This window comes from Apostichopus japonicus, chromosome 8 (genome assembly GCF_037975245.1).
Source record: "Apostichopus japonicus isolate 1M-3 chromosome 8, ASM3797524v1, whole genome shotgun sequence".
Taxonomy (NCBI): Eukaryota; Metazoa; Echinodermata; class Holothuroidea; order Aspidochirotida; family Stichopodidae; genus Apostichopus; species Apostichopus japonicus.
In genome coordinates this window covers 26147241-26162759 of record NC_092568.1, presented here as the reverse complement: position 1 = coordinate 26162759, position 15519 = coordinate 26147241, and the positions used below count along the sequence as shown (strand labels likewise).

General features: G+C 37.3%; 1 protein-coding gene across 1 annotated transcript in view; it reads left to right on the top strand.

The window, feature by feature from the left end:
• The window catches only part of LOC139971326 (E3 ubiquitin-protein ligase pellino homolog 1-like), a 45333-nt gene extending 30450 nt beyond the window's left edge, over nucleotides 1-14883 (top strand). Inside the window, exons 7-10 of the mRNA XM_071977678.1 lie at nucleotides 6448-6546; nucleotides 7155-7262; nucleotides 9038-9279; nucleotides 10188-14883. Of these exons, the coding sequence (XP_071833779.1) occupies nucleotides 6448-6546; nucleotides 7155-7262; nucleotides 9038-9279; nucleotides 10188-10314 (576 nt within the window). The 3' untranslated portion in view covers nucleotides 10315-14883. The remainder of the gene's footprint in view (nucleotides 1-6447; nucleotides 6547-7154; nucleotides 7263-9037; nucleotides 9280-10187) is intronic.
• The last annotated feature ends 636 nt before the right edge of the window (nucleotides 14884-15519 follow it).

Below are 15519 nucleotides of genomic sequence, written 5' to 3'. Positions count from 1 at the left end.
GATGTTTTGTGCTTCAAAGGGAATACTATGTTTAGGGATCCAATAATTTGCTAGGCTAGGTATGCTATAATGGTCACACTGACAGGAATCCCCTGGTCACAAAGATTTGAGAAGGGGAGGGGGAAAGGAGTTTGCAGTGGGGTTGAAAATTGTTGCCTATAGAACCATGGCCACGCCAGAGTGGGTTTCATGGCTCTGAACTACTTGTGGGGCCAGTATGTCACTGAAATTTAGTAACATGAAGCAATGCTAAGCATGCTTTTGCTTCACTGGGTACAGCAAACCATAGTAGTTTGTATAACAAACTACTATGATGTACCAAGTGGGGCAATGCTTGCTGTGGCTTCACTTGGTATGCCAGGGTGGTTTGTGTTTGTATAACAAACTAACTATATGCTGTATACCTTTCTTTGTTTGTTATGTTATGATCAACAAAATTGATTAGCTTCTAGAACTGCTATGTTCTATATAACCCTAAATTATTCCTTGCATAATGTATTTGCTTATTCAGCTGTGGTGATGCTATGTTTACTTTTAATGTTGTCAGCTTTCATTTTAAAACCTAAACATCTTTCCATCTTCTGAAATAATGTATGACATCACTATTGTTAAATCCATTTCGGGCTCCTCTGGAAGCAGTGCTTCTGCACTGAGCAGGACTACCATCATTAAAGATAACAATAATAAAAAATAAAATAATAATAATAGAAAATAAAATTGCAAGTTTGTTTCATCAGATACAATCAACATTTCAGACAATAAATAGCTTGAAGGAATGAGTTTGGAGGAAGATTGGTTTTGGTTTGAACTTAAAGAGGGGTTTGACAACCAGAAAACCCTTGAAAATTAACCATGTTGTAGTTAGACACTGTACAGTTGTCACTGCAATAATACTGCATGCATGTATAGCATAATTCAAGTAACAAAGATATACATATTTAAAGGTTAATTTGTGAACAGGTAGTAAAACCTTAAAACTGTGAGAATTGCAATACAAACATTAGAAGAACATTTGATGTATATAGTTATACATACAACAGAACTTACAGAAGCATGACAATCGCTATAAGACTGATATTTGAGTACAAAGGGCACATTTTTAACTAAATAATGCATGTGGTCCTGTTGAGACACAAAAATATATATTCTTTGAAACTATTCACACCCTGTATAGAATTGATGGCAAGACACCCTCCCTCCCTCCCCCATACTCTTTAATGATAGGTATCATTAAATGGTGGTTTGGGATGGAAAGTGACCACTCTTAGGGTTTGGTATTTGTGATGGCATGTCCAGTTTGGACTAATTAGTCTCAAATGACCACCAGATTGAGCATAAGGTCAAGTATTGCCATAAATCATGATATATTTATTAGTTTCAATAGTTTTGTGGCTAACCATGTGGAAGATATAAACCTTTAATTTATAGTGTTGATACTTTTCCCAGGAATTCTGCTAGATCAACCAAAAAGTGGTCACACAGTGCTAAACTTTCACCTCCATTTTGTCCTACCAGCCACACATTTATAGGTTCTGGAAACCTTACTGCAACCTTAAATAGTTTTATTATCATATTATAAGCATGTTTGAGTAGTTTGTCATGGAGGAGGTTTTACTGATGTATTCATTTCACATGGTTTAGGCCCTAACAGTCCTTTGGAATTCTGGCCTTTAAAAACTCTTTACCAGATAGCTAGAAGCAGAGATAAGTACTTTTATCATTCAGTGATTAAGAAAAACGGTGAGGGGTAGTCGGGTCAAGGTGTCAGGAAGGACCTTTAAGAATCTGGAAGATTTGGTATGAAAATAGTGCAATTACACTGTTATACACAATTGTGGCTGCTTTCGTAAAGTATCAACTTCTGTATGCTAACAGTAAGAGTTAGGAACTAGTGTGATGATGATAATGATGATGAAATGAAGAGACATACACTCTGTAATGAGATCTAAGTGCATGTGGCCATCAATCTTGATGAGATGAGAGGTCATGGCAACATCTACGGCCAAACAAAAGTCACAATATCATAGATATATATATACCAGTGGTCCGCAAACATTTAGGCCAACAAGTAAGGCCCTTCCATGAGGACTTAGCCACAACTGACCAGATGTCCACCCCTCAAAATCATAGCTCTGCATGCATGCATGCATGTAACTGGGATTTATGGACTTGAAGTTAATAAAAATATAACTTTATCAATCTCTTCTGGACAAGCTCAGAAAACCATAGATAAAAGTTTCCAAGGTCTCGAAAAATCCAGTGATACACCAAAAAATTTGCACGACCAAAGTTTTGAGCCCCCCCCCCTGCAGTTTGTGGATGGTGGATATACTATTTTGAGATAAACAGTTTGCTTTAAATATGCACTATTGCATGTATCGATGAGTCAGTTGTCACTGTGATGCTTTAACATACAAAAGGCCCGATATATTAAAAAGGAAAACTCTGACAGTTTTGATGTACTTGTCTTTGGTCAAATGACATTGATGAAGTGTAGTCTCATCTTATCTCATGTGTTTCATTTTAGTTTTATTAACGACTCATGTTAAGGGAAGAAACTGTGCAGCAGATGTGGTTGTTATGTTATAATGTGTAACAGGTCTACACAGAATGATTTATACAGTAGGTGTTATCAATCATGGCTGCTATAATTGATTGAGTGGTGTTGCAGGGAATGGTTTAGTGTTCAAATTTGATGTAGCAGTTATTGAAGTCTCTGAATTCTCTTTTGAAATACTATGGATCCTGTTTGCCAAAAAAATGCTGACAACATTGTTGGATTTGTAAAGAAATTTGACCATTTTGTAGATAGCAGTTTGCATAGCATATTGTATACATAGCATTTTGTATAGCATTTTTGCGATGCGATACTGGCTAAATTTTACCCGGTGTTGTAATAAGACTAATGGCAGTATTTTTTCCTGAGTTGAGTTAAATGACCTAACAGCAGTTGGTCCCAGAAACAAACTGCAAAAGAAAAACACAATAATGGTATGAATAGCTTGTACTCTTTCCATGAGCACCTATTTTGTGTTGCTGACCCTCACCACATCCCCAGCCTACCCTCTCTCCATCCAAGACTACCCTCTCTCCATTCCAGCCTGCCCTCTCTCCATCCCAGCCTGCCCTCTCTCCATCCCAGCCTACCCTCTCTCCATTCCAGCCTGCCTTCTCTTCATCCCAGCCTGCCCTCTCTCAATACCAGCCTACCCTCTCGCCATCCAAGACTACCCTCTCTCTATTCCAGCCTGCCCTCTCTCCACCCCAGCCTGCCCTCTCTCCATCACAGCCTGCCCTCTCTCCATTCCAGCCTACCCTCTCTCTATTCCAGCCTATCCTCTCTCCATTCCAGCCTGCCCTCTCTCCATCCCAGCCTACCTTCTCTTCAACCCAGCCTACCTTCTCTCCATCCTAGCCTGCCCTCTCTCCATTCTAGCCTGCCCTCTCTTCACCCCAGCCTGCCCTCTCTCCATCACAGCCTGCCCTCTCTCCATCCCAGCCTACCCTCTCTCTATTCCAGGCTACCCTCTCTCCATCACAGCCTGCCCTCTCTCCATCCCAGCCTGCCCTCTCTCCATTCCAGCCCATCCTCTCTCCAACCCAGCCTATCCTCTCCCTATCCCAGCCTACCTTGTCTCCATTCCAGCCTACCCCTCCATCAAAAGGAAACTAAGGAAGTCTAATTAGGTTATGAGAAGTTGCAAGTTAATTCTGTAGGGTTTAAGATCATTCCGAAGCATGCAATTTTAGACAGGTTGTTTCTAATTACAAAGGCAGGAGAATTTCTGTTCTTTACTGTAATTTATGGCTCTATTCCATGTTGTTAAGGATGGCGTAATGTGCTCTGCATCATGAAATGTGATTACTCAATGTATTAAAGGAATGTGCTATATGTTATTGATGAGATTACATTCTACTGAAGAATGAGTCACATCTAACAACGTTTGGGGAAAAACATTGGCAAGAATCTCGACTCTTTTGAGACTCTTCAATGCGATGACTCAATTCAACTCTGGTTGAAAGATGTGAGTCAGTAACATTATCGATGGTCTTTAGCGATGAAATCATCCGCCAAGAAATCATCCGCCAATTGAAGCGAAATAGCAGGCCAAAAAAAAACAATGGATTGTTCAGCAATAAAGTGTTAACGGACTTCAAATGTGATGATTGCAGCATATATCAAGGTAGATGAGAGAGTGTACAGTTTATAGTATCTTAACATGGATTATTGGTGTCAAAATGAATGACTCTGCATTATAATTAGACAGTTTAGAGGTGTTCACTATATTTCCTGTCAACAGTGAAATACCCGAGAGTATTTTATTTGTTGAATTACTGTCACAACAGCTGCTTAGAACCTTGCAGTAAGTGTGTATGTATAGATCCAAACAAACATGGATAAACCCAGCTAGACTGGGAAGGCTTTCTTAGCAAAGATTCAGCACTGGCTTATTGTATGTAGCCGCCTCTGTGTAAAAGATTTTGGGCAGGTCAGCCTCAGTTTCGCAGAATTAGTTATTAACTTAATTAATATGGAGGGATGTCAAGCATATTCATTTAAAACTGACTGTTAATTTATAGAATGTAACAGCAGTGGTTTGTCATTAATGTATATAAATTACTGTTATTCAACCTCGTTGGGCTGGAAGAAACACATGGCATAATGGATGTAGGTCAGTGCACAATTGAGTAAAACTTACAGTATACAGTATGTGATTCTAGAAGAGGGAAGTAGGATATGGTCATGTTAGTATTAATTAAATGCAACTTGCTGCTTTCAGTGTGTCTCTCTGTTTCAAACCATCTGTTTACATAACAGCTGCTGAATCATATGATAGGTGGTTCTTGTTGCCATGTGTACATTGTTGCTGGTAACAAATCTAACAGTCAGTAGCTTATATCATGTCATTATGTTGTTATCTGGGTATCAAAAGTTGAATTATTTGGTGGATTAAAATTGGCATGAAGTGAGTATTAACATGCATGTTGTAGCATCAGCAGTAAAGAACTCTTGTTGAACTCTCTTTGATGAAACTTGGCTAATAACATTTAAAAACAGAATTTAAATAAAAAATGTGATAAAATAATTTTCCTTGACATACAGACATGTTGTAAATTATGTTAATATTGTGACAATATGTGTGTTTGTATCTGTGACAATGTCTGTGTTTGTATTTGTCAGGTTTGTATTCACTTACTATTAACTACTTTGGCTTTTGTCAAACTGTTGCTTTAAATTTTGTATATATATGGAAAAAGACAAACCTGGAATATGTCAGATTGAAGTCTCAATCCAGCTCCCAGAGACCCAGACATTCTAAGTGTATAGATTGGCATCCTTCAAGATAATGCAGCCTAATGATTACAGCACATGTGGGCAATTATAACCTGTCAATTTCGGTTAAAACCACTGAAGTGTTATGTAGTATAAAATCTATCTTCCACACTGGTGCGGCCTAACTACTTTAAAACCAAACTGTGTGATTGGCTGACTGATATCACTATTCAGCACCTAATCTGATTTTGGTTATAATTGTACAGAAAACTGTCCAAAATTCTAAGGAAAGATTTGCCTCCTTCAATCAATTATCAATTATCAACCAATTATAACAGCATATATTACAGCATGTGGGGTGTTAATTGCTAGGTGAACATACTTATTGGGTCAATGTCGATTTATTGGTTAAAACCACCTTAATAAGCGTTTATATTATATTCCAGTAATTCCACACTGGGTGATGACTAACTGCTCTAAAACCGAACTCTGTGATTGGCTGACTGATATTACTGTTCAGCTCCCAATCTGATTTTGGGTTTATTGTACAGAAAACTCTCCTCTATTCTAAGGACAGATTTGACTCCTTCAGTGGGAGGTAGCCAAAATTATAACACCATGCTGACTATTGTATCCTGTGAGGTCAATGTCAAACTAGGTCTATGTATTTAGCTCTTTGAGATGATTTTGATAAATTTTCTTTTTTGCTGTTTGATACTAGAATGTCATGACGATGAATTCCATTAACTTGTTGTTTTTGAGTTGATTGGTCTCAATTGATGTTGGAAATAATGATACTATGTGTGAATGTATTTCAATTTTCCATTTATTGTTTTGTATACATGTAGAATGTCTTATATGAATTAATCTCAGTGTGAAAAATACTTACAATTAAATCCCAATCTTATTTTGACTTTTTGAGTAAAACTTAGAAAGGTTTTGGTCAAGTTATTATTCATCTGGCAACCAGACTCAACCAGCTGCTTAATTGATACATCCACTTCTTCCCATCTTTCCCCTCGGTATACTATTGGTACCACTACTGTAGTTTACATATATAGGAAATATTCCATTTTATGTCATTTTAAGCAGCATATTTGAACAGCTGTTGAAAGTTTGATATGAATATTTACAAATCTCTGTGCATTTTTTTCCTTCTCTTGACTTGCCAGGTCGAGAGTGAAAACAATATACTTGAGGATGGTACTCTAATAGATCTTTGTGGAGCGTCTCTTCTTTGGCGGTCAGCATCTGGACTCAGACATACACCTGTAAGTCAAGTCTTCATTTGCCAAGTCTATATCTCTTCGTAGTGCATCCTGAGGAAACTGCCGATGCAGATAAACACATCTTCATATGTGTGGTATGGTAGATTATTATGTTTAAATGGCTGGTTATGCAAGGTTTGTGTATTCTATACAAGTCACTGAGATTATGCCAAACTGGGTATGTGTTCAAATTCAATGACAAATAGTAGTGAAGAAAGGCCATTGGTGAGGGAACTAGCACCTGGGGAGGAGGGGGGAGAGGGGTTGGAGAGATGATGTGGAACTGGGGGAGGGGGGGGGGTTTGTAGGGTCAAGCTCAGGTTTTCTCCAGCATGTCATGAAGGAGGTCTAGATCAGCTAAAGGAAAGTTGGTGGATTTTCATCTATGAGCAAGCCACAAGTTCCTTCTTCCAAGTTGTAAGGAATATTCCAAATTCTGTAAAAGTTAGTCAGAGCTCCTTGGAGTGAAGCATAAGCCGTAAAAGAATGTGGTTTTCTCCACAGCGTACATACATGCATGCATGCATCCCTGCTTTATACTCCAGTACAGTAACTGCCTTGCAGATTCACTATCACGTTATTAAACAGATGATTTTATTTTGATATTTCAGACGCAAGAGCTGCTAGATCAACTGAGAAAAGACATCAACAGAGCAAGACCACAGTGCCCTATAGGATTCAATACATTGGTACTACCTAGGAACAGAAATGTAGGCAGGGTAGGTACCTCTCTATCTTTTGAGTAAAGATACTTCCTAGATCGCCGGAAATGACCCTTTCCTGGCCTTGCTAATTTGCAGATAAACGAAGAATAAATAGGTGTCATCGCCAACAAAATGTGACAAATGTCAATAAGTAGATGAGAGCGCAATAAAAAAGTAAATAATCGGGAATAAGTGAAAAGTGGTAAAACGCTGAAAAGGGCGCCAGCAGTCCATTTGAGTCCGTCAGCGGGGGGCATCTAATGCCCCCCCCCTGACTGTATGGACGCTCCGCCACTGCATGTGGAGTAATTGCGACTTCAAAGTTGATGTGTCTATTGTAGTAGACAGGGATGAATGCTCTTCAGTGGTGTGACTTGACAGGAAAATAAAAAGTTGATCTTGTAAAGGATTAAAAGATTAACATTGGTTGTTTTCAAAAGGTCGTTCTAACCATTTACCATATTTGCCTTGGGCTAAAAACTTATCACTGTGCTTTCAGTGACATTTAAGTTGGCCTCCTGGAGTGTTGCTAATGGACTGAATACCAGTGTCCATGGCCCACATGGATCAGGTCTGTAAAGTAAAAAGTAGAGGGATTTGGTCTGTAGAATATAAAGTAGAGGGACTAGGTCTGTAAAATATAAAGTAGAGGGACTAGGTCTGTAAAATATAAAGTAGAGGGACTAGGTCTGTAAAATATAAAGTAGAAGGGACTAGGTCTGTAAAATATAAAGCAGAGGGACTAGGTCTGTTAAACATAAAGTAGAGGGACTAGGTCTGTAATGTATAAAGTAGAGGGACAAGGTCTGTACAATATAAAGTAGAGGGACTAGGTCTGTAAAATATGAAGTAGAGGGACTAGGTCTGTAAAATATAAAGTAGAGGGACTAGGTCTGTTAAATATGAAGTAGAGGGACTAGGTCTGTAATGTATAAAGTAGAGGGACTAGGTCTGTAAACTATAAAGTAGAGGGACTAGGTCTGTAAAATATGAAGTAGAGGGACTAGGTCTGTAAAATATAAAGTAGAGGGACTAGGTCTGTAAAATATAAAGTAGAGGGACTAGGTCTGTAAAATATGAAGTAGAGGGACTAGGTCTGTAAAATATAAAGTAGAGGGACTAGGTCTGTAAAATATAAAGTAGAGGGACTAGGTCTGTAAAATATAAAGTAGAGGAAAGACAAACAGTGGTGAACAAGTCTGGTTGGTTTCGTTCTTTGTATCTCAAAAGGCTGATCCAATAAGATACTTAGCAGGTGCAGATCCAGGATATTAAAAAAGAAGGGGTTGCAGCGGTGGGGTCCTTGAAGCCAACCTCCCAAGTAGTAAGTCTTCTCCCAGAAAAGGAACTTTAGATGTGAAATGGTGTAATCTTAGGCATGCAAGCAAGGTTGGGCTTTATATAACTACTTATATTTTGATATAGGTGGTTGAAAGGAGAGGGGCTGGGGGTGGGGGATGGGGGGGACACCGCCCCAGGATCTGTGCCTGCTTAGTTAGTCATCAGGATTGTTCACTCTATTCTTTCTGAATTCCTTCCAGTGCGTATTTAAGATACAATTTTTATCATGGAATAGAGGTGTGCAATATTGCTGTGTCCCTTCATTAGAAGTAAAATTAGATGGTTAATTCTCTAAACCTTTAATTGACTAATTTGTATTTAACAAGAAGAAATTGAATTACAATTACATGGAAGAATAGTTCCTGTTGAGGTACATTTAATAAGTAGCCGTAAGTGAATCGCATTAGTTTATTCATCATCAAAGTACCGTGGTCTTCTCTCACTCACAGCTGCTCAGTGAGAACTCGAAACAGCCTTACGCATACCTGAAATGCGGTCACGTCCACGGGTTTCATGAGTGGAACAGTAAGGACCAAGAGGGAAAGGAAGAGAGGATGTGTCCGATGTGCAGAGAAGTTGGACCGTATGAACCCCTCATTATGGGCAATGAGGCTAGTTTCTGTGTCGACTCTGAACCCCCAACTCATGCTTTCTGTCCGTGCGGTCACATGTGTTCAGACAAAACTGCAAAGTAAGTCGTAGATGTATCTACTTGTTATAGGCTGTGATATTCGTAACAGTTAGGGTATAGCCCCCTATAGTTCCTTATGAAACTGAGAGTACCTGTATAAAATGGTAAACAACAAATTAAAAATAATAAGACAAAAAGGGGTGCTGCCCTGGAAAACTTTGTTATGATCACCAAAATCTGTAGTTGTTGGACTTAATTTTTTGGTAAGTTGCTTTTAACATCTATTGAATAAGATAGCTGACCAGTAGATATTGTGTTCTTTTAATGATTTTCAGGTGATGGATTGCATATATCTTGCAAACATTCCCATATTGAACTTTTTGTTGATTATGTTTTGATTCCTGGATCTCTCATGAGATATTTGTTTTGTCTCCAGTAGTGGAGTTTCCATTATCCAGGATATGTGGTTATATCTTACAGGGTTCTGTTATTACACTAAACCTTTAAACTGGTTGAAGGGATAGCATAAATAAGAATAAAATGTATTAGCTGCCTGTGCTCCTATGGTAGGTGGGGTCGGGGGTGGGAAGGGGTCAATTGTTTTTTTTGTGGCTGGAAATAATTTAAAGAAACTGAGTGGGTGTTCATGGTAACGGTCACATAATAACTTGAATACTAAAATATATTGCTAGTGGGATTAGTGTTTCAATTTATAACCTTACTACTGCTAGCAAAATCAGTGTTTGTTGTGCCTCATTCTAAACTTTAAATGTTTTTGATTGGAGAGAAAAACTAAGATTTACACAGAAGGAAATTAATTAATTTACAAATAATTTGGGCAAAAAGATGTTACTTAGATTGTTGTTGTTGTAGACAAAATATACCTGCATGTTAGAAACAGTTTTCATTTACTTTTTTTGGATGTTGTCTGCTCTAACATTTGAGTCGTTATTTCGTTCCTCTCATAGGTACTGGTCGCAGGTTCCGCTACCCCATGGCACCCATGCGTTCCAAGCAGCATGCCCATTCTGTGCTACACCATTATGTGGCGACCAGGGCTATGTGAGGCTGATATTTCAAGACCCTTTAGACTAATGGTTGTTTACTTAATGACCTGTGGCTGCTGTTGACCTCGCTGGGGACTTTCCAAGAAACACCATTCTGTAATTCAAGTGGGACTTGAATAATCTGATGAGGTGTCGATACAAGGAGACAAGGGCTGTTCTAAGAATCACCACACCACACTCAGGTTTTGGCTTGGATAGGGGCTAAGTTGGACTTGAGTGTAAAAATCTGATGAGGAACAAAGGAGACAGGCCTGTGTATTATTCCAAGAAAGACCTCAAGATCCTCGGGTATATACTAGAAGACATACCAAGTATGTGTAAAGTCACACTTGAGTGTAAATCTTATGAGGTATGAACGAGACGCACACCTTGGTGTTGTTTCAAGCAGGGACACACAATAAATTGATCATGTACTTGAAGATGTACCAAGTTAGATGGGAGTGTAAATCTGATGAGGTTGAAATGAACTGAACCTGGGTGTTTATTTCAAGTACAAACTCACAGCACTCAAGTATGTACTTGGTGATGTACCAGGTTGGACTTGAGTGTAAATCTGATCAGGTTTGAAAGTGACAGATTTGGGGATTATTTCAAGAAACACCACTCATAGTGAAGCTAAGTCAACCCTGAGTGTAAAATGTGATGAGGTAACACCTCATCAGGTCTTTGGTATCATTTAAAATGGTGTCAAATTTGACTCCACTTCAGATTACGGTGTATGTCTGAAATATGAACACCAACGTTTACACCACACCCTGTTATAGTACCGATATAAAGATGGACCGATGCAACAGATCAACATGAGTGTCAATTAGCATATGTGTCCCTTCCTACTTGAGTACCAATTGAAGGCCAAACAGTATTCTATGAATTATCTCTTCCATCGTTTCCACCTACGAGGCTGCACCATAAACGTTAGATTATATTAAAAAAAAAAAAACAAAGAGAAGATGCAGGTATAATTACTCATTATAAAAGGATTTACATATCCTAGCAAAAAAAAGTCATTTAAATGTAGTATTCATTTTTCCTGTGTTAGTACACTACAGAATGGATCAATTGGAGCCTACACAGTGAAATCAAAAAATGATAATCTCCAAGTCAATTTTGTGATTCCTAAAGCCACATATGTCATATATTAATCTCTTTTCAAATTATGAAGTTCATGTTGTAAAGTTAAAATCTGAGAGCAAGCATTATTAATGGATCTCTGTAAAGCACATATCTTTTAACATGTGGCTTGGCTATAAATAAATGTTAAACCAAGATTGTAAAACGATATTTATTCTAATGTTATGAATGTAAATGCTTAATTAATAGCTACTGCTGACCCAATCTAACTGACATTAGTGTGTCTACATTGCATTTGTCTGTGCTATAATTACACACAGTTCTAACACCTAATATGACACAATATCTCATTACTTATACTCTTGTGTCATAGTTATCATCATAAAAGAGTCACAAAATAGCGATCATTGCAGATTGAAGAGAATATTTTGGAGGGTGAACAAAAGGTCTTATGGTCATCTTTTGAATATTAATTTGCAATTGTGATAAATATGTTGTAAACAGCCAGTGTGCCATATGTTTAGATGCTAGCTGTCTCATGGTCAGAATCAAAAGGATTAAAAAATGAACAACAGGACACTAAACTTAAAAACAAATATTTTCAGGGTTTAAAATGACACCCATATTTGCCAAACTATCCCCCTCCCCCCTTCCTGATTGTGGTAGTCATTGACAAAGATTTTTAACAATGTGTGTCACCCTACATTGTTGCCCTTTTCATGGTGTTTTGGGGCTTGCATATTTGTCACACTTTGGTACCTGTCATGGAGGTATGAAATCAATATTCACCTAAAAGCTAATGAATTTACTTTCAACAACATCTTCTTTCTACTGCATATACACTAATACCCATCACTGGCTTTTATCGAGAAGACCTTCACATCAGCCCCCTCTTTCTCAAGCGTTTATTATTATTAGCAAAGAAAGGAGTGCCTGTCAGACGTATGTGGGTGCTCTTACGACATGGCAGGTTGCAACCAAATGTGATGACGTTATATAAACAAAGATGATTCAAATATAGCCATGATTCAGATGATAAGGTTTAACTCTAATAATAAATTCGTACTGCCATAAGATATTTGATTTTGAAAAGCCTTATTTCTAACAATGGTTGTTTTCTTTATCCTGGTCTGGTTTGTCATGAAAATGTTTAGACAAGGATTTGATGGACTTGAGGGATTACTTAAAGAGAGATTTAAATGATTTATTTATTTATTTTATTTTAACTTTAATACCTCTCACCTTTTTTTAAAGTTCTATCAAGTTTTCTTTTTGCTGGTAATTTCTACATGTCATACATTTGAATGTAGACAGTGGTTAGATTGTTCCTTACTCACCTGTCTACACACTACTGTTGCACTATCTGTATTGCAGATGATACTCTGCTCTGTACATTAAGTGCAGTAAAGATGGTTTCAAGTAGTCCTTGGTTTCAAGCCCTTGGTTTAGAGTCATCGCTGTCCTTTGGAAGTTAGACTCTGAAACTGACCAGGTACGAACATATGAGAAGTTTTTTGACTTAGTATGACATATGCAAAGTGCTTGACGTCGTACCAAGCTGTCCATATAAGAACAAAACCATAGATGGCCCAGTTTGATGTATTGTTTTCACAGGATACCAAACCTGCAATCAGGAAGGATATCATCGGACTGTCACATTATGTACATGTGGTCTGAGTATTCGTTGCTCGAGTAGCACACAAGAGTTTTACAAACTTTAACAAAATTGAGTGGAAGAAATGATTCCTATTAAACTGAACTGTTTTGCTTGGTTTTTATTTTATTTTTTTAATGTAAAATTTATCATTCTTCAGAGCCTGTTACTCAGTTTGAGTTAATTATTTTTTAAAGAAAAATTGGGTAGTTATGTATTCAAATCCATGTCTTGAAGTGTACAATACTTAAAAAAAAAAGAGAGAAAAGAAAACCAATTGGCTATTTAAAATTTGAATTTAGAAGTTATTATAAAAAAAAAAATGTTTGTTGATTGATAGTATTTATTATTCTCAGTATGTTAATTTCATTGAAATAATTTCTCCAGTCTTTGTAGCAATTCTTCTTCTATCTTACAGAGTTTTTATTGGTGAGCATTGGTTTGAATTTTGTCTGTGAATATGACTTATTGTACAGAGCTACGAAAGAAATAAAAAAAAAAGAACAAATATCTGTATAGTTTCAAAGTGGTGAAGTCAAGCAGTTTGGGTAGCCACGGTTACTAAAATGTTGAGTGGCGGTTTGGAGGTATATTATTGGTTGTACAGTTATTAATAGGCTTTTGTAATACTGATGTAAAATATGAAACAAAATAGCAGTAAATATTTGTCATCTGTGCTAACTATTATAAGTAACAGAGAAACTGTATTGTCACCTCTGTGAGTGTTCAAAGAGGAAATGAAATGGCTGAATTACTGTTGGTTTATAGAGTAGAGTTAGTTGTTGAGTAGAGTTTGGCTGTGTGTAGACATTTTCTCCTTTGTCTCAAACTGTTGATGAAGGTTGTATGTTTTGGGGTCAATCTGTTTATGATCATATTTACTTTGTTTCCCTCTTCCCTCTATAAAAGTGTCATTTGAACAAAAAAGTGTTTGATGTTTTGCTAAATATGTAAGAGAATAGACAAAAAAAAGTGCTTTCTTTTTCCAGTCAGCACAATTCAAAATTTGGCAGGGCAAGGCTGCAGAGCAAAAATAGGAAATTGATTTAGTCCTTAAAAAATCGAAACTAATTAATTTTCTTAAACCTGTTGAGTGATGCATGTTTCAGTAGAAATTTTACTTTGGCGAAACTCGGATGTTATAAAGTAAAATGAATAAAAAAAACCCAGAAGAAACCTATATTTCACAGTTGGAAAGTTTTTTGGTCAAAAGCAACGTTATGGGTTGTTTGTTTTTCCTGTCAGTGTTGAAGAGGCCTGTCTGTTTCTTACTTAAAACAACAAAGTAGAATTGTGTTGGTCGATGTTGGAGAGGTCTGTCCGTTTCTTTGCAATGTTGAAGCAGCCACTCTGTGTCTGCTGAATACTGTAGAACTCCATAACGTGAATAGATTTTCAACATATTCTGATGTCAATCATACCAAGGTTTATTCAAGTGTGATGCCTGCCTCTGAGGAATTCCATAAATATTTTGTTACTTTTATTGTAAGTTGGTCAGATTATATCTTAGTGAAAACTCAACCTATACCCCCCCCCCCCCACACACACACCTTGTCCCTATCCTCTCATTCCTGATGTTATTGATGTAACACTAATGTAAATGTAGCTGTATGAACAACAACTGGTGTAATATCTATTAAATGTTTTACTCCTTACATTAATTACTGTAATTTATATAAGCCAATATTTTCATTTGTTTGTATTTCTTTATTGTTTTAAGTTAATTATTTTTGTTTTTGCAATTTTCTCATTCTGTCTTCTCAATAAGGCCTAAAGTGACCTTAGTGTAAGCTTTGACTTCTCTTGGTTTAATTATTTTGTGGTTTGTGTGTGTCCTGTTCCTGGCATTCACATAAAACTTGCAAACATCAACTCTATGTATTTCTTGTCTTCTCTACTCTAACAGACTTATTTACACATTTTATCATATTTGAGAGATGTTGATGGGTATTCAATACCTGTCTAGTAAAATATTATCCTTAAAGGGTGTGAACACTCGCACACAAAGAAACGTCTCATGCCGGTAATCTGATCTACTTTCCAATGAGGTGTAACAAAAGTGTTAGACACCACCATTGATCCCAGAAAATACACACACGGCTTGCTACCGTCGGTAATTAGACACTAGTGTACAGTCAATACATACAGCTACGGTCAATACCCACAACACAGTGTACATAACAGCAGGGACATCTCAGGTCTAGATAAAAGATAACAAGGCATGCGGTTTGGGGGGAGTCTTCAATGCCTTGAAATGTCTTCATGAAATCCCCAACTGTCAGTAAACAATGTCTTTATCTATTTTTAACAATTCCTTGTAAAGAATGTTATTACCCTCCCCCTCTGTTGCACGTGGAAATGCAGACCATCCAAATGCATCTTGCAAGGAATACTAGGAGGTTGCCTCCAAAAGACCACACTAGTAAAGAGCCTTGAGCATCCAACCCTAATACACATTTCACAGCATACGTAGATTCCTGTTGTCAAATCCACAGACCTATTTAGAAC